The following is a 26,312-nucleotide window of genomic DNA, read 5'->3' on the forward strand; positions in this document are numbered from 1 at the left end:
GTGGACTTGTTGGGCCGAAGGGCCTGTTTCCATACTGTAGAGAATCTAATCTAATCTATCTAATTGGTCCCACTTTCTCCCAATTCTTTTTAAAACTTAGTATGGAATCGACCTCCACCACCCTTTTAAATAATGCATATTTCTAGATTCATAACTTGTAGCACAAAAATATTTCTCATCTCCCTCCCTTCGCAGGAGAAAGTGGAGACTGTGAGAGACCAATTGGACAGCTCCAAGAACAGGGTGGTGTATGTGTGGAATGAACTGCCAGAGGAAGTTGTAGGTGCAGATACAGTTAAAACATTTGAAAGACATTTGGATTGATACATGAACAGGAAAGATTTAGAGGGATATGGGCCAAATGCAGGCACGTTGGACTAGTTAGTTTGGAAAACTTGGTTAGCATGGACGAGTTGGACCGAAGGGTCTGTTTCTATGTTGTATGACCCTGTATTAAAAAAAAGAACTAGGACAATGGGTCAAATATTTCCTTCTGTGCTATATGATTCTATGACTCTTATCTCACTGCATCTTAACTGCAAAGGTCTACCAGCAACATGAAACTGAAAAATACAGCTTAGCAAAACATGGCTCTAAAGGGGAAACTACAAATGGCATTGAACAAATCGCACCTATGATGGCAGAATGTAAAATCACACTTGTAATCTCCTGTACCATCTCTTGGTTGTTTTGTACATTGTCTGAACAGACAAATCTGGCTAACTTGTCAGAGTGCTTCTGTACTTGCACAGTATGAATATTAGTTTGGCGACTACACCCAAACCGAAGTATGTTAACAGCTGATGAAGTATGGAGATGTTCATATGAATCAATGCCTAACAACAACAGCAACTTGCATTTCTATAGGTTAATATTGTAAAACATCGCAAAACAATTCACGTAATGCTATTGAACCAAATCTGACACTGAGCTGCAGAATGAAGATATTCGGGCAGGTTACCAGCAATTTATCCAAGGAATAGATTTTAAAGAGCAACTTACAGAAGGATGGAGAAGTGGGAATGAGGGAGGGAATTGCTGAGTTAGGGCCTAGGCAGCTACAGGCATAGCCATCAATTGTAGATTGATTAAAGTGGTGAATGCAGAAGAAGAGAGAATTAAATGAAAGCACAATTCTAGGAGGGCTAGAGGAGGTGGCTGAAGTAGGAAGGCTTCGGGGAAGGATCTGAACACAAGGGTAAGAATTTTAAACTTATGGGGTGACTGGACCTGAGTGCAATGTAAATCAGAAAGAACAGGAATGACGGATGAATGCAACTTTGAGAGAAGTAGAGTGAAAACAACAGTTTTGGTTGAGTAGATGTTTATTGAGCATGTGTAGCAGGGCAATTCTATTACATTCACACATTTTCAATTTCTTTGCACAGTTTAAGCAAAATTTCCATCCAATTTATCTTTGGGTGCTTTGACTAATTGATTCAAATTATTTGAAAGTTCAACTCATTCAGCAATGAATTTCAACTGTGAAATGCCGTTTGCTTGTTCAATGCAAATTGTTGTATAACTTCAAATATTTTGGCTCAAAATATATCAAGACTGGAGCATGCATTTCATGGTTTTAGCGTCAGTATTGGCTTTATGAGCAGCACTGAGTCACACAATAATGCAATTGGGTACTGCTCCAAAGGGACCCAAAAACAAAAGTGGACGAAATTATCAAGCGTTGTTGGCTTTCAGATGAGACATTAAGCCAAAACTGTATCAGAATAACTTTAAAGATTTCAAAGCACTATTTTGAAGAAGTGTAGTGGGAGTTCTTTCCAGTTTTCAAGCCAATATATATCTCTCAAACAACAGCACTACAACAGGTTAGCTGATTATTTATCACACAGCTATTTTTCAGAACTCCCTTTATGCAAAATTGGTTGCTGCATTTCTGAAATTTCAAGAGCAGCAACCATTCAAGAAGTACTTAATTTGCTTTAAAGTGCCTTTGGACATATAGAAATTCTGCAAGCTGCTACATATTTGCAGGATCCTTCTTTCTTTAGTGAGGGAGTTTGGCTGGGTAATTCTCTGAAGACAGACAAGAAACACTGAGTCATGCCTTCTTCTGTTATTTTACAGGACATAAGTTTCTAGCCTGTTTTACTTGAAGATGTTCCGATGAATCATTTGAGCAGTTAGGTTTTTGGCTATCTATGCTGTGGGTGGTTCACGTGATGGTAAGAACTGCATAAATCTAACCTTGCTTTTGTTAGCGTGACAGTATTGAAATTAGATGGGGTGATCAAATGCATCAGCAGGTTTGCATACTTATAATTTTGATGCTGCTAGATTAACCTCTTTTGTTTTAAGATTAACAAGAATACATTTGTTTCTTATAAGGGATAGTTGTGAAGAATCTCAACAGACACAGCCATCACAGAATTAACTTATGCAGCTGCATTAGTAACGTTCAATGTCTATCAGCACTCCTGTACTGAATAAGTAGCAGGCATAGTGCCTCAAACCTAACAAACGAGGAGCAATGGCTTAGGGGATTTGCACACAAATTTCAACCAGAAATTAATTCTTCAGCACCTCTAGCTGTTCCCACATTCAATAAGATGATGGCTGATTTGCTCGTGTTTTGAATTCCACAGTCCCATTCCCGCTAATCTTTGATTCTGTTGTCTAATAAGAATCTATCCACTTGCTGCTTTAAAAATATTTAATAATCCTCATCTCCACTGCTTTCTCAAGCAGATTTCCATGTCTCGAAGAGAAAAGAAATTCTCATCTCTGACCTAATTTTTAAACAGTGTAACTAGTTCTGGATGCAACACAAGGGGAAAAATACATCTGATTTCCACCTTGTTATTATGACATTTCACGTGCTCATCCAAGTACGCTTGAGGTTTCCCACTTCAACTACCCTCCCACGCTGTGCATTTCAGACTTCTGGATGAAAAACCCTTTCCTTAAATCCCCTCTAAACAAACTTGTTACAGACCCATTGACTCAGGGGAAGAGCTGCTTTGTATCCTTCCTGTGCATGCCCCTCATAATCATTATCAGGCACGTCACTTCAAACTTCTCTACTCAACAGAAAACAATCTGAGCTTATCAAGCCTTGACTGATAAACGCAAGTATCCTATAAGACTTCTTAACTACACCAGTAACCTGCCCTGCCACCTCCAGGGATTTGTGGACAAACCTCTCAAGATCACTGTGTTCCGCTGAAACTCCTTGTACTTTTTATGTTGTAGAAATGTGTGGAACGATGAGCAAGTGGAACAGACAGGAAAGATGCCCCAAAGCAAATGGCAAATGAATTACTAATGGTGGTAGGTAAGTATTGGTGAAGAGTTGGTGTTAATGGTGAATGTTAATAAAAGAAAATAGATTGACTCTACTGAGACCTAGTCCGGGAGGTGGGGATGGGGTGGAATCAAAATGGAGTGTGGACTTTATTCTCTACAGCTGGTGAACTCAAAAAGATTCAGTCCCAAAAGTTGTAACATGCTTAAAGGTAAAACAAGGTGCTGTTCCTCCAGTTTGTATTGGACTTCGTTGTAACACTGCAGCTGACCAGGGTTAGAAATGTTAGACTGGGATCAAGATGGTGTATTGAAATGACAAGTGACAGGAAGGTCAGGCTCACTCTTGAGGACAGAGGAGAGTTGTGCTGTAAAGCTATCTGACACCTAGTTTACATTTGGTTTCACCAATGTACAGCAAATCGAATTGTAAGCAGTGAATACAGTAGACTAGATTGAAAGAAGTTTAAGTAAATTACTGCTTCATCTGGAAGGTGTGTTGAAGGCCTTGGATCGTGAGGAGGGAGGAGGTACACACACGGCAATTACATGAGAAGGTGCCAAGCGATTGTGAAAAGGTGCTGTGAATGATGGAGGAGTGGGACCAGGATACCGTGGAGAGAACAGCCTTTGCAGAATGCTGACAGGGGACGGGCAGTGGTTACATCCTGCTAACACAGGATGATCCCTTGATGGAGGCTGGTGAAGTGGAAAGTGAGGTCTAGGGCAAGGCAATTTATTGTTCTGGAAGGGTAAGATCGGGATAGGGCAAAGATACAGGAATTGGGTTAGTCAACCACGGTCCAAAGGAAGGTTCAGTTGAAGAAAAAGGAAGACATGTTGGAATAACCATTGAGAGGTCTAACTTTTCTGTTTAGTTCTTCTCATAATAAAGAACAGCATTCCATTGGCCTTCTTAATCACTTGCTTTACCTGCACACTAATTTGAATGTGACTCATTGTCAAAAATACCCCTTTCCATGTGCAGCTCAGAATTCTGCAGTCATTTCCATTTTAATAATTCTTTTATTTTCTTGCCAGAGTGACCATCTCCATATTCTACATCTATTAGATCTTTGCCCACTTTCTCAATCTATCCATATCCATGTGCATCCGACTTATGACCTCCTCATAACATACTTTCCTACGTATCTTTGTGACATCTATAAATTTAGCTACCACATCTTCACTCCCATCATCCAAACCATTGACATAAATAGTAAAATGAAGGATTCCACTTTTCATATTTGACAATCAAAAAAAAAATCAATTTATCCATACTTTCGGCTGTACGCCAGCCAGCCAATCTTCTATCTGTGGTAATATGCTAGCCACTACACCATTAGCTCTGACTTTGCATAATAACTTTTTATGTGGCACCTTGTCAAATGCCTTCTGAAAATCAAAATACAGTATGTCACCAGACTTCCCTTTATTCACAGCACACATTACTCCCTCAAAGAACTTGATTAAATTGGTTAAACATGACTTTCCTCTCATCAAACCATGCTGACCTTTCCTAATCACCTTGAGATTTTTTAAAGTGCCGAGCTATTACATCATAGAGTGATACAGTCATAGAGATGTACAGCATGGAAACAGGCCTTTGGGTCCAACCCGTCCATGCCGACCAGATATCCCAACCCAATCTAGTCCCACCTGCCAGCACCTGGCCCATATCCCTCCAAACCCTTCCTATTCATATATCCAAATGTCTCTTAAATGTTGCCTCCACCACATCCTCTGGCAGCTCATTCCATACACGTACCACCCTCTGCGTGAAAACGTTGCCCCTTAGGTCTCTTTTATATCTTTCCCCTCTTACCCTAAACCTACGCCCTCTAGTTCGGGACACCACGACCCCAGGGAAAATACTTTGTCGATTTATCCTATCCATGCCCCTTATAATTTTGTAAACCTCTATTAGGTCACCCCTCAGCCTCCGACGCTCCAGCGAAAACAGCCCCAGCTTGTTCAGCCTCTCCCTGTAGCTCAGATCCTCCTACCCTGGCAACATCCTTGTAAATCTTTTCTGAACCCTTTCAAGTTTCACAACATCCTTCTAATAGGAAGGAGACCAGAATTGCACACAATATTCCAACAGTGGCCTAACCAATGTCCTATACAGCCGCAACATGACCTCCCAACTCCTGTACTCAATACTCTGACCAATAAAGGAAAGCATACCAAACGCCTTCTTCATTATCCTATCTACCTGCGACTCCACTTTCAAGGAGCTATGAACCTGCACTCCAAGGTCTCTTTGTTCAGCAACACTCCCTAGGACCTTACCATTAAGTGTATAAGTCCTGCTAAGATTTGCTTTCCCAAAATGCAGCACCTCGCATTTATCTGAATGAAACTCCATCTGCCACTTCTCAGCCCATTGGCCCATCTGGTCAAGATCCTGTTGTAATCTGAGGTAACCCTATTCGCTGTCCACTACACCTCCAATTTTGGTGTCATCTGCAAACTTACTAACTGTACCTCTCATGCTCGTATCCAAATCATTTATGTAATTGACAAAAAGTAGAGGTCCCAGCACCGATCCTTGTGGCACTTCATTGGTCACAGGCCTCCAGTCTGGAAAACAACTCTCCACCACCACCCTCTGTCTTCTACCTTTGAGCCAGTTCTGTATCCAAATGGCTAGTTCTCCTTGTGTTCCATGAGATCTAACCTTGCTAATCAGTCTCCCATGGGGAACCTTGTCGAACGCCTTACTGAAGTACATATAGATCACATCTACTGCTCTGCCCTCATCAATCTTCTTTGTTACTTCTTCAAAAAAACTCAATCAAGTTTGTGAGACATGATTTCCCATGCACAAAGCCATGTTGACTATCCCGAATCAGTCCTTGCCTTTCCAAATACATGAACATCCTGTCCCTCAGGATTCCCTCCAACAACTTGCCCACCACAGAGGTCAGGCTCACCGGTCTATAGTTCCCTGGCTTGTCTTTACCACCCTTCTTAAACAGTGGCACCACGTTTGCCAACCTCCAGTCTTCCGGCACCTCACCTGTGACTATTGATGATACAAATATCTCAGCAAGAGGCCCAGCAATCGCTTCTCTCGCTTCCCACAGAGTTCTCGGGTACACCTGATCAGGTCCTGGGGATTTATCGCTGAGCTGAAAATGTGTTGCTGGAAAAGCGCAGCAGGTCAGGCAGCATCCAGGGAACAGGAGAATCGACGTTTCGGGCATAAGCCCTTCTTCAGGAAATTATGCCCGAAACGTCGATTCTCCTGTTCCCTGGATGCTGCCTGACCTGCTGCGCTTTTCCAGCAACACATTTTCAGCTCTGATCTCCAGCATCTGCAGACCTCACTTTCTCCTGGGGATTTATCCACTTTTAACCGTTTCAAGACATCCAGCACTTCCTCCTCTGTAATCTGGACATTTTGCAAGATGCCACCACCTATTTCCCTACATTCTGTATCTTCCATATCCTTTTCCACAATAAATACTGATGCAAAATATTCATTTAGTATCTCCCCCATTTTCTGTGGCTCCACACAAAGGCTGCCTTGCTGATCTTTGAGGGGCCCTATTCTTTCCCGAGTTACCCTTTTGTCCTTAATATATTTGTAAAAACCCTTTGGATTCTCCTTAATTCTATTTGCCAAAGCTATCTCATGTCCCCGTTTTGCCCTCCTGATTTCGCTCTTAAGTATACTCCTACTTTCTTTATATTCTTCTAAGGATTCACTCGATCTATCCTGTCTATACCTGACACATGCTTCCTTCTTTTACTTCACCAAACCCTCAATTTCTTTAGTCATCCAGCATTCCCTATACCTACCAGACTTCCCTTTCACCCTGAGAGGAATATACTTTCTCTGGATTCTTGTTATCTCATTTCTGAAGGCTTCCCATTTTCCAGCCATCCCTTTACCTGCGAACATCTGTCTCCAATGAGCTTTCGAAAGTTCTTGCCTAACACCGTCAAAATTGGCCTTTCTCCAATTTAGAACTTCAACTTTTAGATCTGGTCTATCCTTTTCCATCACTATTTTAAAACAAATAGAATTATGGTCACTGGCCCCAAAGTGCTCCCCCACTGACACCTCAGTCATCTGCCCTGCCTTATTTCCCAAGAGTAGGTCAAGTTTTGCACCTTCTCTAGTAGGTAGATCTTTATACTGAATCAGAAAATTGTCTTGTACACACTTAAGAAATTCCTCCCCATCTAAACCTTTAACACTATGGCAGTCCCAGTCGATGTTTGGAAAGTTAAAATCTCCGACCATAACTACCCTATTATTCTTACAGATAGCTGAGATCTCTTTACGTTTGTTTCTCAATTTCCCTCTGACTATGGGGGGGTCTATAATACAATCCCAATAAGGTGATCATCCCTTTCTTATTTCTCAGTTCCACCCAAATAACTTCCCTGGATGTATTTCCGGGAATATCCTCCTTCAGCACAGCTGTAATGCTATCCCTTATCAAAAATACCACTCCCCCTCCTCTCTTGCCTCCCTTTCTATCCTTCCTGTAGCATTTGTATCCTGGAACATTAAGCTGCCAGTCCTGCCCATCCCTGAGCCATGTTTCCGTAATTGCTATGATATCCCAGTCCCATGTTCCTAACCATGCCCTGAGTTCATCTGCCTTCCCTGTTAGGCCGCTTGCATTGAAATAAATGCAGTTTAATTTATTAGTCCTACCTTGTCCCTGCCTGCCCTGACTGTTTGACTGACGTCTGTTCTCAGCTGTACCCATCTCAGATCGATCTCTTTCCTCATTATCTCCCTGGGTCCCACCCCCCCACCTCACTAGTTTAAATCCTCCCAAGCAGTTCTAGCAAATTTCCCTGCCAGTATATTAGTCCCCTTCCTATAACTGCCATCCATCACATACTGTTGCTGTTGCAAATTCCTCATCGCTTCTATCTGTCTCTCCAACCGATCCACTCAATCTGATAAGATTCGCATCCAATAGCATTTATGGCAGATATAATCCGCAGTAACCCTTAAGCTCTCTTTAAACTCCCACATCTGACAAGATGTACATATCACTGCAAAGGCCATTTTTGCTCCTTCACAATCTACAGACCCAGAAAATAACACCGTCTTATTCCTCTACAAACACTGCCCCAGGTTAAATTAATAGCTATGGCTTATATTTTAAGTTTAATCAAGAGACTTACCTCCAAAAACATATAACCAAGAAAGAATCCACTCTACTCACTACTGCAGCCTCTCTCTTGGACAGACTTAAAACAACAATTAACTTATCTGATTCTGTGCTCCTTAATAATAATTTCTAACACATCTCCCATGGCAGACATCAAACTAACCGGCCTATCGTTTCCTGTTTTCTGCTTCCCTTTGTTCTTGAACAGAGGTGTCATATCTGCTACTTTCTTAACAGAGCCCATCCAGAATCTAGCACATTTTGGAGCATGAATACCAATGTATCCACTACCTCATTAGCTATCCCTTCTGTGATCGCAGGTGAAGTCCCTAGATTCAGCCACACAGGGACATAGCAATTAGTATTTGCCGAATAAATAATAAGATAACTCTCCAACACCACCACAAGAGGTAAGGAGTCAATCCACTTCAAAATATCACTTGTTCAAATCTACTCTTAATGTGGTGCATGGGGAGACTAGAGTTGGAAGGATTTACATTGGATGAAGCATTGAAGTCTAATGAGAGAGATTGGTGGAAAAAGTAAATTCAGCTGTCTTCAATGGAATGACAGTTTTGGAACATCAATTTCACATTCAAGCATAGGACTCAGTTACATACACATGGATGTACTTACAGTTCATCAAATGAGATGCAGCTGCAGAGACTGAAGGGAGTAAGGGTGGAAATGGTGAGGCAATAGCATAATCTTCCAACCCTTTTTAGAAATGGGGTGGTGCTAGGGAATAGGAGGATTGCATATTTTACTGTATTTCAAGAAAGGGCTCATTGATCAGTAACTATACATCAGCCAATTAAACCTCAACAATGGAAAATCTTTAGATAATCAATCAAAAAGAATAGATTAATTATGGAAATATAGCATGTATTTGTTAAAGGCAAATTGTATTTAACTAACTTGATTGTTATGATGTGGAGGGGACAGTGTTGGACTGGGGTGGACAAAGTTAAAATTCACATAACACCAGGTTATAGTTCAGCAGGTTTATTTGGAAGAACAAGCTTTCGGAGCACTGCTCCTTCGTCAGGTAGCTAGTGGAGCAGGCTCACAGGACACAGAATTTCTTGCAAAAGATCATAGAGTCATATAATGATATAGAATGTGAGGAAATAGATGGTGACATCTAGAAAAATGTCCATATTACAGAGAAGGAAGTGCTAGATGTCTTGAAATGCATAAGGGTGAATAAATCCCCAGGACCTGATTGTATGTACACTAAAACTCTGTGGGAAGCTTGGGAAGTGATTGCTGGGCCCTTTGCTGAGATATTTGTATCATTGACAGTTACAGGTGAGGTGCCAGAAGACTGGAGGTTGGCTAACGTGGTACCACTATTGAAGAAACATGGTAAAGGCAAGCCAGGGAACTATAGACTGGTGAGCCTGACGTCAGTGGTGGACAAATTGTCGGAGAGAATCCTGAGGGACAGGATTTGGAAAGGTAGGGACTGGTTAGGGATAATCAACATGGCTTTGTGCGTGGGAAATCATGTCTCACAAACTTGATTGCGGTTTTTGAAAAAAATAACAAAAAGGATTGATGAGGGCAGAACAATGGATGGTATCTATATGGATTTCAGTAAGGCGTTTGACAAGGTTCTCCATGGAAGACTGGTTAGCAAGATTAGATCTCATGGAACACAGGGAGAACTAGCCATTTGGATACAGAACTAGCTAGAAGACAGAGGGTGGTGGTGGAGGGTTGTTTTTCAGACTGGAGGCCTGTGACCAGTGGAATGCCTTAAGGATCGATGCTGGGTCCACTACTTTTCGTCATTTATATAAATGATTTGGATGTGAACATAGGAGGTATGATTGCAGATGACACCAAAATTGGAGGTGTAGTGAACAGCGAAGAAGGTTACCTCAGATTACAACGGGATCTTGATCAGATGGGCCAATGGGCTGAGGAATGGCAGATTAAGTTTAATTTAGATAAATGCGAGGTGCTGCATTTTGGGAAAGCAAAGCAGAGCGGACTTATACACTCAATGGTAAGGTCCTAGGGAGTGTTGCTGAACAAAAAGACCTTGGAGTGAGGTTCCGAGCTTCTTGAAAGTGGTCGCAGGTAGATAGGATAGTGAAGAAGGTGTTTGACATGCTTTCCTTTATTGGTCAGAATATTGAGTACAGGAGTTGGGAGGTCATATTGCTGCTGTACAGGACATTGGTTAGGCCACTTTTGGAATATTGTGTGAATTCTAGTCTCCTTCCTCTGGGACGAATGTTGTGAAACTTGAAAGGGTTCTGAAAAGATTTACAAGGATGTTGCTAGGGTTGGAAGATTTGAGCTATAGGAAGAGGCTGAATAGACTGGGATTGTTTTTCCTGGAGCTTTGAAGGCTGACAGGTGACCTCATTGAGGTTTATAAAGTCATGAGGGGCATGGATAGGATAAATAGACAAAGTTTCTTCCCTGGGGTGGGGGAGTCCACTACTACAGGGCATAGATTTAGGGTGAGAGGGGAAAGATATAAAAAGGATCTAAGGGGCAACTTTTTCACACAGAGGGTGGTGCGTGTATGGAATGAACTGCCAAAGGAAGTGGTGGAGGCTGGTACAATTGCAACATTTAAAAGACATCTGGATGGGTATATGAATAGGAAGGGTTTGGAGGGATATGGGCCAAGTGCTAACAAATGGGACTAGGTTAGTTTGGGATATCTGGTTGGCATGGACGAGTTGGACTGAAGGGTTTGTTTCCGTGCTGTACCCATCTCCAAGACTCTTTAACTCATGCTATATATTGACCAAACCACCCATACACAAGGACACATACACTACCACATACTCACACACGCAAGCAGACTCTCGTCCCCCAAACACCCTCTCTCAGACGCGCACACACAATTTGGGGAGGGGGTGCGGTTTGTATCTGAGAGAGGGCATGTGTGTGGGAGAGGGTCTGCGTGGGTATGGGAGTGTACGTGTGCTTGCGTGTGGGTGTATGTGGTGGGGTGGGGTCACCTATGGTGTGACATGAATCCAAGGTCCTGGTTGATTTGCAGATACATTCTGTTTTGTTCAAAAAGCACAAAATCTGCAGCCGATATTTTTTGTAATCGATGTGACATTTTATAAATTTCTACTTTGGGACCAGAACCAGTCTGACTCAAGATTGGAATACATAGACTCTAACCTCACACCATTGCACTATACACACACACAGACACTCCTTAACACACACTCACACAGACACTCTCACACACCCTTACAGACACACACACACTCCCACATGCACCCCCTCACAGACGTAAGACACTCTACACTCACTACACACACATATACACTCACAACACCCAACCCAGACAGACACACAGACACAGACACAAAGACCCACATACACACATATATTTTGTGGGGTGAATTTGTACTAGCAGAGTTGCATTGTACTTTGCTCAAAAACTGCATGAATTCATGTAAAACTCTGTTACCTCACTTTTCAGATTAGAATCAATCTAAACATCATGGCATAGACAGAGAACACAGGGGGCTAACACCTTCAACATATTGTCTAGCTAACACCAATTGTTACAATTAACCTGAGAATTCAACTTTTAAAATAAAGGTTTTGTGATTTACACATGAAAGAAGTGAAACTATCATGGTATTCAAACAGATGAAAGACTCAATAGACAATCAAGGTATTTTTCAATGTATAATTTCAGTTACATCACACTGTAAATCTTTGCTATAAATTCTGTGCCTTACAATTGGGTCTTCCACAATCACCTGATGAAAGAGTGACGCTCCGAAAGCCAGTGTGCTTCCAATTAAACAAGTTGGACTATAACCTGGTGTTGTGTGATTTTTAACTTTAACCTCACACCTGTAATCATTGTCTGAGCTGAGATATGAACTCTGCTCTGTCCACAAGTTATCTTGGGAATGTGACTTGAAAGAAATTCTGGGATTTACATATTAATGATTCGAAACCTGCAATCCATTCTAAAAGATGAAAGACTATAAAGCAATCTAGGTTTGTTCAATATATCGCATCAGTTGTACAATACTATGATCTTTTGCGAGAAATTCTGTGTCCTATGATTCTGCCCCACTAGCTACCTGACGAAGGAGTAGTGCTCCGAAAACTTCTACTTCCAAGTAAACCTATTCAAATATAACCTGGTGTTGTACGATTTTTAACTTGATTGAGTTTTTTCAGCTAGTTAACAGAAAGGATTGATGAAGGTATAGAGGTTGATGTAATATACATGGACTTCCAAAACGCATTTAATACAGTGTTACCTTACGGGTTTTTCACAAAAGTTGCAGCACATATAATTCCGCTTTTAATTCTGCCCAATTGCATTTTCTGGATTTCATTACTGCAGTTCTGTCAGCCCCGGAATTCTCTCATGAAAAGTCTTCATCTTTTGCTCAACACTTCTTAACCTGCCCTCTTTGACTAAGCTTCAGGTCACCTTAAAGTCAAATTTTGTGCAATTACAGTCCAAAATGTTCTGAGGTGTTTTATCTTGATAAAGTCATTATAAAAATGGGAGTTGTACTTTGTTAGGTTCTTTTCCTTATACTTAATTAAGGTAAGCATTGTGGAAGCCATCAGTTTGTTCTGAGTGAACTATGCTATAGTTTACTGAGCCAACACAATTGCCACAATTCTGAATTTTAAAGAATCACACATCGCTACTCGAGTTGAAAGAACCCATTAAACTAGAACTGTCTCGGCCAAAGTGAATTCCCACATGAAAGCTTTGAGCTACATTAAGAAGCACCACAATATGGTGCAACAGCTGATATTCTCTTGCCACAGTATCAGCTTCAAGATAGCTTTGTTTACGAAGCTGAAACTATGAGCTTGCATTCTGTGGTATAGCTGGGCATAGAATAACCCAGATTTGTTTTCACACACATAGACTTCTCATATTACTGTTCGTCCATTGCTAAAATAATTTCTGCACTGAAAGTTAGTCGAAAGGCTTCAGAACCCTTTCTAAATTACTTCTGTTGCTACTAGTCCTTTGTTGGCCTTCAGTTTATGCAAATTATTGATCATACATTTGACATTCCTACCCTCTGTGGGGTCTTTAATTACATCAGTGTCACTAAACAATGTGTGCACTGCCAAAGATTTTCAAGGTCGATCATTTTTGAACTGTTTGTTGAGAATGCTCTGTCCAAAGTCATAATGCCACCCTGGGCAACTGCTCATGAACTCTGATCTACGTGGTCCCTCCCAATCTTTTCATTAACATAGCACACTCAATGAGACAAACAATTCCACTGCATAGCCACTTTTTTCAGCTAAACTGATTGTTCATAAACATCACACTTACTTGCAAAGACCTATGGTTACGGTCTTACCTGAGTGGTTTGCAACACAGTGCAAACAAGTGTAACAAGGATTAAATGTATTAATGTTTCAAATCCACTGGAAAACAAAACCATCTTTGACTGCGAGTACAACCTCATTTTCAAAATCTGCTCGACCTGACAATTTCTAACTAATGATGGCCCTTAATCTGTTTCACAGACTGCACTGGATTCAGGGGTCTGAATTTTGCAGATGGCATTTCATATTTATGAACAGTATTTTTTAGAAGTATAATTTTTAATCAAATAATTGAGCTGAAACGTTAATGGAATTCAATGGATCAGAGCAAAATGCAAATTGCAATTTACCAGGCTCGAGGGAAAAGCAGCCTGCTGGTGTGTGCAGAGCTTTTTGATCTGGGGATCAAATCTAACCCCACTGACAACCATTCCCTCCTGTTGTTTTTTACATACGCCAGTGATGAAATGCGAGCTCGCAGCGGTACGTTGTCAGAAACATCAATAGTACAGCAATAACGTGGGTAGAGATTATTGGGTTTTCATGCATGTAGTCAGCCAAAACACATACAAAGACACCTTTTGGAGAATTCATCTTCATTGTACAATCATCCACAGCTCTGTGCATTCCTCCTTTTCTTTTAATGTCAGCTTTTGTGATGGATCATCTAGAGTCATAGAGATGTACAACACGGAAAAAAGACCCTTCAGTCCAGCTCAACCATGCTGACCAGACATCCAAAATTAATGTATGCCCATTTGCCAGCCTTTGGTCCATATCCCTCTAAACCTTTCATATTCATATACCCATCCAGATGCCTTTTAAATGTTGTAATTGTACAAGTCCCCACAACTCCCTCTGGCAGTTCATTCCATATTCGCACCAACCTCCGTGTAAAGAAATTGCCACTTAAGTCTCTTTTAAATTTTGCCCCTCTCACTTTACACCTATGCCCTCTGGTTTTGAACTCCCCTACCTTGGGGAAAAGACCTTGACTATTCATCCTATCCATGCCCCTCATGATTTATAAACCACTTTAAGGTCACCCCTCAGCCTTCAATGCTCCGGGAAAAATAGCCTCAGCCTAGTCAGCCTCTCCCCATAGCTCAATCCTTCCAACCCTGACAACGTTCTTGTAAATCTTTCTCTGAACCCTTTCAAGTTTAACAACATCTTTTCTATAGTAGAGAGACCAGGACTGAGCGCTGTATTCAAAAAGTGGCCTAACCAATGTCCTGTACAGCCACAACATGACCAATTCCTAGACTCCATACATTGTCCAATAAAGGCAAGTGTACCAAACAGCTTCTCCACTACCCTGCCTATTTTCATGGAACTACGAACCTGCACTCCAAGGTCTCTTTGTTCAGTAACATTCCCCAGGTCCTTATCATTAAGTGTATAAGTCCTGCCCTGATTTGCCTTTCCACAAATGTAGCATCTCACATTTATTTAAATTAAAGTCCATCTGCCACTCCTTGGCTCATTGGCCCATCTGATCAAGGTCCCGTTGTAATCTGAGATAACCTTCTTCGCCGTCCACTGCATCACCAAAAAAGCTGTAAATTAACTGACCACACATCCATGTCATTTATATAAATAACAAAAAGCAGTGGACCCAGCACCAATCCCTGCATCACACCATTGATCACAGGGTTCCAGTCTCAAAAGCAACCCTCCTCCATCACCCTTTGTCATTCTAGCCAATTTTGTATCCAAATGGCTAGTTCTCTCTGTATGAAAATTCACTAAATCACAGCTTTCCACATTTGCTGAAAGGAAGCAGAATTCAAACTTCTGTTGCAGCGTTTTAAGACATTTGGGCATTTACAGCTAAGTCTGTCATTGATGATGTCATCTCAAGTAAACTCTCTGCTGCTGTGTCTTGCCAAAGGCCTTGTTTTGATGTAAAAGACGGAGGTTTATCTGCAATGGTCAGGATTGTCTTATTCTTCCCCTGCACTTTAGTATTCAGCTCACTCAGATGGCATGATGATGTCTGTGAGATATGCCAGCTTAGCCCACGAGTAATCATCTGACCGCATCTCTTTCCAAGGCTGTTCATGTGTTGAAAAGTCTGTCAGTTCTCTCCAGATCTCATGAACACTGGAGAGAACCTTACCCCACAATAACCATCTCACCTTGACTATAAACTGGAAAGCTTGGCCTCTATTTCTGCACACAAAGTAGTGAACCAACATGACTTCAATCACTGTGGTTTCAGTAATTCATGGTTTTCACACTTGTTCTAATACAACAGCTAAACCTGGTGACATTGTTTTGATGACAACAGCTTCACTGTGGAGAATGCAATGGTTGATCTGAATGTCAGAATGTTCCTCTTTCACCTTACTGACAAACCTTTTGACATCCCCTATCATGAGGGGTGCTCCATCAGTTCAAATGCTCCAACACATGACCCAGATAAGTTTGTTTCATTCAAGTAAGTAGCACCTACCCAGCCATGACCTATTGAATGGCAGAGCAGGCTGGACAAGCCGAGCAGTCTACTGCTGCTCCTGTTCCTTATGGTCTTAAAATATTTCTTCGTAAGTCGCATAATTTGGTAGCTCCTTACAAAATAAGAAATGGTCCTGAATGGAGTTTCCATCAATATATTGAACACCGGCCAGCAGCTGGCAATGTCTGTGGACACATCAATCTGCAAAGCAAACTTCCCATCAGTAGTTAACTTCTCCTGCAGCACCTCTTCAATGTCAGCTGACATCATCAATTTGACATTTAACTGTATTATCAGGGTGGAATTTTGATGATCTCTTTTGCAGCATCAGTTCCTAACATCACACCTGCAATTTTTTTTATACGTGGGCATGTTTAATGTTTCGGCAATGATAAGCTCAGCCACCAGGTAACTAGTCTCTTGAGTTTTATCTGACACCAGCTTTATCAGAAGAACGGTCACTGGATCCAAAATTTTGACTCTGCTTTTCTCTCCTCAGGTGCTGCCAGATCTGTAGAATTTCACCAGCAATATTTGTTTCTATTCCCACTTTGTCATATGCTAGATTTGCTTCATGTATTGCTCTTTCAACACTTGAAGTACTGAATGTCTTTGTTTGCAAATAGCAATTTAACTTAATTAGTAGCAAGATAGTGTTTAAAAGTTTGGCACTGAGAAAGTATTACAAAGGGCTTACGTCTGAATGGTTGACTCTCCTGCTCCTCGAATGCTGCCTGACCAGCTGTGTTTTTGCAACGCCACAATTTTTGACTCTGATCTCTAGCATCTGCAGTCCTCACTTTCTCCCAGCATCACAGTGTTTGCCAGCTTCTCTCTGCCGGTGAGATATTTACATAAGGGGCAAGCAGCATATCTGCTATCCATGAAAATCCAAAGGCCAGATAGCTCTCATTACACTGTTTCTGAACTGTTTTGCTTATTACTTTTTGGGTTTGGTGTTACATTAATGACTGAATTAGCAGAAGAATTGCCCTTTTGAGAACAAACTTATCATTTCTTCTTAGATCAGCGGAAATAACATCGATTTTGCAAGGGAACATGGATGGAGTCAATTTAGCTGCAGATGCTAACACCAATTTGTTTTGTCTCATTTTACTAACAAAAGAAAGTGCATGGATGCCATGCTCAGTTTCAATGGTCACTAGCAAAAACTATTACATCATGTCAGCTTTTCCTTGGGCCATCTGCATTGAGAACATCCATTTCTTAGAGTCGAAAGACAGAGTTACCTCACTTCTATGTTGATGATTAATTTTCGCAAGTTTTATGAGTTGAAATTTTGGTTGGATAGAATATTGCTTCAGAGGAAACTCTGTCTTACATTAATTTTCATTATCTTGGCTCAAAATATCACAGTATGCTTGACAGTTCTTGCCACACATCAGTGTGACATGACACATCGGTTGATAACTTCAGTTAGTAAGTTTGCAGATGACACCAAAATTGGAGATGTAGTGGATAGCAAAGGTTACCTCAGATTACAATAGGATCTTGATCAGATGGGCCAATGGGTTGAGAAGTGGCAGATGCAGTTTAATTCAGATAAATGCGAGGTGCTTCATTTTGGGAAAGCATATCTTAGCAGGACTTATACACTTAATGATAAGGCCCTAGGGAGTGTTGCTGAACAAACAGACCTTGGAGTGCAGGCTCATAGCTCCTTAAAAGTAGAGTTGCAGGTAGAAAGGATAATGAAGAAGGCTCTTGGTATGCTTTCTTTTATCGGTCAGAGTATTGAGTACAGGGGTTGGGAGGTCATGTTGCGGCTCTACAGGACATTGGTTAAGCCACTGTTGGAATATTGCGTGCAATTCTGGTCTCCTTCCTATCGGAAAGATGTTGTGAAACTTGAAAGGGATGTTGCCAGGATTGGAGGATTTGAGCTATAGGGAGAGGCTGAACAGGCTGGGGCTGTTTTCCCTGGAGCATCGGAGGCTGAGTGGTAACCTTATAGAGGTTTACAAAATTATGAGAGGCATGGATTAGGATAAATAGACAAAGTCTTTTCCCTGGAGTGGGGGAGTCCAGAACTAGAGGGCATAGGTTTAGGGTGAGAGGGGAAAGATATAAAAGAGACCTAAGGGGCAACATTTTCACGCAGAGGGTGGTACATGTATGGAATGAGCTGCCAAAGGAAGTGGTGGAGGCTGGTACAATTGCAACATTTAAAAGGCATTTGGATGGGTATATGAATAGGAAGGGTTTGGAGGAATATGGGCCAGGTGCTGGTAGGTGGGACTAGATTGGGTTGGGATATCTGGCTGGCATGGACGGATTGGACGAAAGGGTCTGTTTCCATGCTGTACACCTCTATGACTCTACTGACCACTCGACCTTCCTCCATCTCTATGGCACCATTCTCCTGCAAGTTTACTTTTTACTAATTCAACTTAGAGTTAACCACTCTTTAAAATTAAATTTCTTACTGTTGTTACACAGCTAGCTGTATTGTGCTTCAGGGGTAAAATTGCTGATTCAATATAGAAAACAATATTTATATTTATTATTTGCATGCTACCATGTGTAAGAAACTCTAATCCTGAATACAAATATACACAGGACGGGGGGGTTCTCCAATTTAATTTATTAAAAATCAAATAGTTTAAAGATCTGTGCTATAGATACAATTAATGAAATACAATAGTTTGTGTCTTTTCATTATCAGTTTGTGTCAGGACTCACTGTAATAAAAACAGAAAGTGCTGAAAAAACCCAGCTGTTATAGGAACAAACACTCATCTGGTCAGGTGTGCAGAGGCAGGAAAAATCCCAGCTCCACACATCCGACCTTTAAAAATGGTCAACCACAATTCTAACTTTTGGTCTGGGGATTGGACTGAGTGTCAGTTTGGGAGATCAAGAGAAGTGGAGGAGTTGTCAGTTCCTGAAGCTGGCTGGAAGGAACTCCTGCCTGGGCATTCAGCACTGTGTTCACACTTCAGAAACTAAAGATTGATACATAAAACCATCCCTCCTGTGCCCATCCTCTCCTTTTCCATGATCAACCATGCCAGGCTTTGCCATCGAATTTCTGATCGTCACTCATACTCCCAATGCCACCATCACCCTACACCCATCAACCCATTTCTAATGGTACCTCATACCCTCCTATACCTCCAATTATCTCCATCGTCCTATTATGGTACCTATATTATTTCTATACAGCTCAGACCTGGAGTAGTGTAGACTTGGCATAGAGAGAGAAGTGCAAAGGGTAGCTCCTGTGCACTCCAGGTAGTGATAAACGGCTCCATTTCGGAATGGCAGGTAGTGACCAGTGGAGTACCGCAGGGATCAGTGCCGGGATCGCAGCTTTTTACAATATATATTAATAATATAAAAGATGGTATTAGTAATAACATTAGCAATTTGCTGATGATACTAAGCTAGGTGGCAGGGTGAAATGTGAGGAGGATGTTAGGAGTTTACAGGGTGACCTGGACAGGTTAGGTGAGTGGTCAGATGCATGGCAGATGCAGTTTAATGTGGATAAATGTATGGTTATCCACTTTGGTGGCAAGAACAGGAAGGCAGATTACTACCTAAATTGAATCAATTTAGGTAAAGGGGCAGTACAAAGAGATCTGGGTGTTCTTGTACACCAGTCAATGAAGGTAAGCATGTAGGTACAGCAGGTAGTGAAGAAGGTTAATAGCATGCTGGCCTTCATAACAAGAGGGATTGAGTACAGAAGCAAAGAGGTTCTTCTGCAGCTGTACAGGGCCCTGGTGAGACCACACCTCGAGTATTGTGTGCAGTTCTGGTCTCCAAATTTGAGGAAAGACATTCTGGCTATTGAGGGAGTGCAGCGTAGGTTCACGAAGTCAATTCCTGGAATGGCAGAACTATCTTACGCTGAAAGACTGGAGCGACTGGGCTTGTATACCCTTGAGTTTAGAAGACTGAGAGGGGATCTGATTGAGACATATAAGATTATATAAGGATTGGACACTCTGGAGGCAGGAAACGTGTTTCCGCTGATGGGTGAGTGCCGAACCAGAGGACACAGCTTAAAAATACGGGGTAGACCATTTAGGACAGAGATGAGGAGAAACTTCTTCACCCAGAGAGTGGTGGCTGTGTGGAATGCTCTGCCCCAGAGGGCAGTGGAGGCCAAGTCTCTGGATTCATTTAAGAAAGAGTTAGATGGAGCTCTCAAAGATAGTGGAATCAAGGGTTATGGAGATAAGGCAGGAACAGGATACTGATTAAGGATGATCAGCCATGATCATATTGAATGGTGGTGCAGGCTCGAAGGGCAGAATAGCCTACTCCTGCACCTATTGTCTATTGTCTAAACCATTGTATATCTTAGGAGGTAGACAGAAAATAAAGCTGTGCATCAATTGATAATATCAGTATCGAAAAAAATTTGTAAGTGACTCAAAAAACATTCAAAACATGAAATTTCTTCAAGGAAGCCTTGTGAAAATAAACATTCCACTTAAATGTTTAACCCATGCTATAAATAAACATTTCTATTCAATAAGCGATTGGAGCTGTTTACTGAAATGCTCACTTGATAAGCAGCACATTGTGAAAATGATTGTTTGGGAAATCAGTCCACTTCAGCAGGTTAGAGGCTCAGAAATCTGTGGAAAGTAACTCATTTCCTGCGTTAACAATGTCTGTCCATCATCTACAAGGCACAAGTCAGGAATGTGATGGATTACTCTGCACTTGCCTGAATTGGTGCAGCTTCAACAGCACTCAAGAAGTTTTACACCATCCAGGACAAGGCAGCCCACTTGATTTCTACCCCAGCCATAACCTTCAACATTCTGCTGCTGCAAAACCAGGAGGAGCAGCTGTAAAGGTGGTAGAGAGCTTGTAAAGGTGGGAAGGGGAAGAAGCATTGCAAAGTGGGCTGCCAAGGGAAAGGCAGGAACTGCAAAGGAGAAAGGAGTTTTGTAAAGGATAGTGGAGGGCTGCAAACCAGGGAGTGGGATTGTAAAAAAGGAAAGGTGAGTTAGGAAGCGACAAAGATGAGTGAGGGGCTGCAAAGATGATCAGAGCTAGATATGATTGGGGGAGAGGGTGGCGGCACTGTGACAAAACCATGACAGTGAAGCAGAGAGAGGGTGCATTCGAAGAAACTAAGGGATTAACACAATCAAAGGCAGTACTTGAGAGAGGGAGCATCATAAATGATCTGGTTCCTACACCATGGGAATAAGAATACAGTAACTACAAGAGCTCCACTGTTCTAATAGTCCAGCCCAAAACCTCTCAATTTTCAATTCCTCAAAAGTGAACTCAATTTCCTTCCACCATATCTGTGTCCCTGGGAAATCTAACTCTCTGTCTACCACCATTACGTAATGCCTACTTCTCATTTGCATCAGCAGCAGCCTCTAACCTGCTGAAGTGGACTGATTTCCCAAACAATCATTTTCACAATGTGCTGCTTATCAAGTGAGCATTTCAGTAAACAGCTCCAATCGCTTATTGAATAGAAATGTTTATTTATAGCATGGATTAAACATTTAAGTGGAATGTTTATTTTCACAAGGCTTCCTTGAAGAAATTTCATGTTTTGAATGTTTTTTGAGTCAATTACAAATTTTTTTTGATACTGATATTATCAATTGAGGCATTCACACAAAAATCGCAGTGCAGGAGTGAAGCAGTGCTGCATGGTTGGAAGTGCCATGTTTCAGATTAGACATTAAACTGATGCCCCACCTCCCGCTCCGACAGCACTATTTTGAAGAGGAGCTGTGATTGCTTCACAATATCCCAGCCATTAAACATAGCTCAACCAAGATCATTAAAAATAAATTATCTGGAGTTCTCACATTGCTACCTGTGGAAGCTTGTGCAAATTGACAGCTCTGCTTCCTATATTACACCAGTTGCCACATTATAAAGTATCTCATTCCAAGTGCTTTACAACACCTTAGGTTTGTGATAAGGTCGTTGGAGGTGCCAGTTCCCCGAACCTGATGGGTCATTGGTCTGAAGAGTTAAACCTGCGTTTTGCTTTCCTCAAGTACTTCCAAACGTGCTGAATCTTTCCATATTTTCTGTTTTCATTGCTCTCTTCCTTTTTCACTACATCCTGAGTAATGTAGTGAGACTGGCAAGTTTATTAGGATGAAGAGGTGCATAACTGTTCAAGATGGCTGTGAGCACTGAGCACTGCTGCTTCAGCAAGGAGGTTCACCAGTTGGATCAAGAAGTGAAAGCACAAAACTGGTCAGAATACCTGGTGCTTAATGATCTCTAAGTGACAGAAAATGCAAATGGTTTAGGGAGTGGTGATTTGACTCATATGTATAACCAACAACTTCCATTTATGAAGTGCCCTTGACAAATGAAAAATTTCCAAGGCACTTTATAGGAATATAATCAACTAAAATTTGATAGTGCACATAAAAGGAGCTTGGTCAAAGTGGAAAGGAATGTCTTAAAGGAGAAAATGAGAGGCTGAGGGAGGGAATTCAGGAGCTTATAGTCCAGGACAGCTGAAAGAATGAGTCCCAGTGTTGGGCAAAAGAAATCTGAACAGGAGAAACACAGAGAACTTAGAGAGCTGCAAGACTGGAGATGTTTGCAGGAAAAGGGAGAGGCAGGACGAGGGAGGAATTTGAACAAAAAAAAATTATAAGCTTGACAGAAACCATTGATGGTCAGCAAGCACAAAAAGGTGGGTAAAGAGGGCCTGGTGAGGGTGAGGATACAGGAACCAGAGTCTTGGTTCAACTGAAGTTTACAAAGCATGTAAGGCTGAAGGCCAGACAGAAGAGTACTGGAATAGAGCTAACAAAGGCATGGATTATGCTTTCAACAATAGGAATTCCCAAGGCAAAAGTGGAGATGGATAATGTGAGATGTGGGATTCTTTGAAATGGCAACAGTAAGCATGTAATAACACCACAAGTGTTAATCTCAGCATGGAAATTATTGCTCGATCCAATTCAGTTGTTAATATAGAACAGTACTAAACCATTGGAAGGCAACAACTATACGATGCTTCTTCAGTTCTGATAAAGAGTCACAATGTTTCAAAACTTCAACCTCCCTTCCTCTTTCTACAGCTACACCGACAGCATTTCCAACAGTTCATGTTAATTTTTATTTTCTAGTAGCTGCAGTGTTTTACTTTTAACTCTAAGGAACTATATTTAATAAACCATTCTCTACATAGTATTAAATGGATAACTGAATTTAAATGATAAACAGGGAAGCACTGTTAAAATTGGTTAATTTAAGACCTTGGTTAGATGAAGCTGATGAACCACCTGATGAAGGAGCAGCGCTCTGAAAGCTAGTGCTTCCAATTAAACCTGTTGGACTATAACCTGGTGTTGTTAGATTTTTAACTTTGGTTAGATAAATATTCGCATATTAAAAATAGTTGCTTTCCTTGATATAAAACGGGTGCAGAGGACATTTTAAAAAACTACTAGGATTATACCAGAACTGAGAGTTTAAAACTGCCAGGAATGATTGAATAGACAGGCCTTTTCTGCTGAAAAAGAGCAGCTTGGTTGGGTGGAAATGCATCATCTATAGAAACAATTAAAAGTAGTCAAGCGTTGAGAACGTTAGACATAAAGAAGATGTTTTCACTTTCGGGGAGAATGGGAGTGGTTGAAGTGAGTAGATACGATGAACTAAGGGGAAGTCAGATAACAATGTAAGAGGAGAAAAAAACTGAAGATTATTACTTGTTTCTGTACAATTCAGACAGAACACAAATCATGATCACAACATTTACTACAATTACAAGATACAAATCATCAGTGCTTCTGCATTGTGGTTAGATGTTTGTGTGGAAGGGGAAGATCATTATTACAAATTTGAAGGGCAACTTTCTTATGCTGAAAGGGAAGAGGGTCAAATGGAACATGAACGCTGACATGGACCAGTTGGGCCGAAAAATCTTTTTCTGTGCTGCAAATTCTATTTAATATAAGTTGCATCAGCACTAATATGGCTGCGACATTAGATCATTTCAATTCAATAGCAACTCACAAAAAATACCAGAATATCAATGTTTTATACGACCTGCCTGTTATCAGTCAAAACAGTTACGGTTCTGTGTGGGCGATGCAAATCATTGCCACGTGCAAAATATCAGCCTGGTTTAAAAGAAGATGTGGGAGGGTGATTGTACTGGCCTGTGACAAGGAACTAGTTGGTGAAAGTGGGAAGAGTGAACTCAGAAATGCTATGAAAATTCCAAGATTTACTTTAAATATGACATAATTTCTGAGCTGACCTTAGCGAAGAAAATTATAAAATAAAATGAATTATCTCTCGAGCATGACTTTCCTAAAGATCATTTCAATTCATGGTTTGAAATCATAACATCAGTACATATTGTGTTCTTTCTTTTAAAAATGTTCATCTAAAATGAGGGTCACGAATATATGATAGTCATTCATAAATTTAACAACAAATTCGGGAGAAATCTTTTTTTCTGCCAGAGAGTAGTGAAAATTTGGAACTCACTACCACATGGCACAGTGGCTGAGAATAGTATAAGGCAAAACTACATAAACACATGCAGCAGTTCAAGAAAGCAGCTCACTGCCATTTTCTCAAGGGCAATTCCATATGGACAATAGATGCTGGACTTGCTAGCAGTGTGCTTTAATTAGTGAACAAATATTTAAACTTTTAAACACTCAAACAAAATACTGCACGTGCTGGAAATCTGAAGAATCATACTGGACTCAAAACGTTACTTCAGAGATGCTGCCAACTTGCTGAGTTCCGATAACACTTCCTGTTGTTCTTACAAATTTTTAAAAATGAAGAAGCTAGATCTTGGCCTGATAGAGATAGGAATTGGGTGATACATTGACAGGGTAGATAAGGTAGAGTTGGAAGAAGTTCATATAAATTAGTTAAGACCTAAAATTGTTTTGCAAATTTCCTCTCTATCGTCAGTTCATGATTATGGGATAAGAATACAAATGCCATGAAGGGTAGAGAATAAAAGTTGCAACTTAGATCATGCACTATCAAAGAAGTCATTACTTGCCACCGATGTCTCCTGTTGTTCTGGTTAAGCTGAGCCAGCATGATTTGCTGATCCAACATTTCCATCCTCTGCTGTCTCTGAATTTCCAGCGTTGCACCCATTCCAATGGGAGCCTCGTCAGTGGGATCAGCAGATGAGAAGAGTGGTTCAAGAATAAACGAGGCACATCTGGTCACCCACTTCGGTACACAAAGTAATCGCTGTACCTTCAGCACATTGTAGTGGTAAACAATTCCGGAAAGCTGTAGAAAGAGTGTATGAAATGGTCATCAATGGATAGTAAACATTCAAACATTAGATCTATGGCAACAGCACATAACAACTATACTGTTCTCAGCAATAGCCTTAGGTTACAATAGTTGCAGACAATTGGGCTCTGACCTTAACTGAGGCAAGATTTCCAAACAATAAAGGAGTGAAGCTCTGGTTGAAAAGTCCACAAATCTGTGGACATTTCTGCATGCTTTTCTTTCTACCAGTACTCCTTGTCAGAAGCCGGCCTGATTACCAAGATATGGGATAGTTTTATAGAGTCTGGAGCTGATTGTGGGGATTTGGAGAGAAACCCAGGTCAAGAAATAGGGAATCAGTGATCATGGGAAGTGGTGCAATTGGACTGGGGAAGCCATGAGTAATTGGGATGAAAGTCTTCTGCTTAATTTGGCCCACAAACAGTGTTGGAAAAGGAATTCCTTCCTCCATGAAACAGGAATCCACTGTCTTTAAATGCTGTGCTCCATGGCCCAAGGTACAGACAGGCCAGAGCTAAACTTGGAAGAGAGTTGAACTCTGAGACAAACTATCTTATTAAATATTTAAACCTGACAGCAGATTGCCTGCCCATCTCATCTCAAACTCAATATGGGCAGTTTCTAAGTTGATTTGTGTAAGAATTGAGGTTTTTAAAAACTGCTGAAATGTTTTAAATTGTTGTAACCCATTTGACCCAAAGTCACTCATTCTGGAGATTAAAATTATAGCATCAGAAACTTCTACCGCAACTATAAACCCTTAATACTTGCTTGAACAGAAAGAAGCCAACTGAAGTTACTGTTGCCATGAGTTTACTTTTTAATCTTTTTCTGTACTGGCACTCTGGAGTTATTACAGATAT

The 26,312-nt window shown here is 41.0% G+C and overlaps 1 protein-coding gene across 2 annotated transcripts in view; it reads right to left on the reverse strand.

Moving 5' to 3' along the window:
• Nucleotides 1–26,312, reverse strand: part of ubac2 (UBA domain containing 2) — a 246,884-nt gene that overhangs the window by 24,625 nt on the left and 195,947 nt on the right. For both annotated transcript variants that reach the window (XM_087987926.1, XM_087987927.1), the window contains exon 7: nt 25,195–25,440. In XM_087987926.1, the coding sequence (XP_087844052.1) occupies nt 25,195–25,440 (246 nt within the window). The remainder of the gene's footprint in view (nt 1–25,194; nt 25,441–26,312) is intronic.

This window comes from Chiloscyllium plagiosum, unplaced genomic scaffold (assembly GCF_037043375.1).
Source record: "Chiloscyllium plagiosum isolate Xiang-an unplaced genomic scaffold, Cpla_swu_hap1 HiC_scaffold_6, whole genome shotgun sequence".
Taxonomy (NCBI): Eukaryota; Metazoa; Chordata; class Chondrichthyes; order Orectolobiformes; family Hemiscylliidae; genus Chiloscyllium; species Chiloscyllium plagiosum.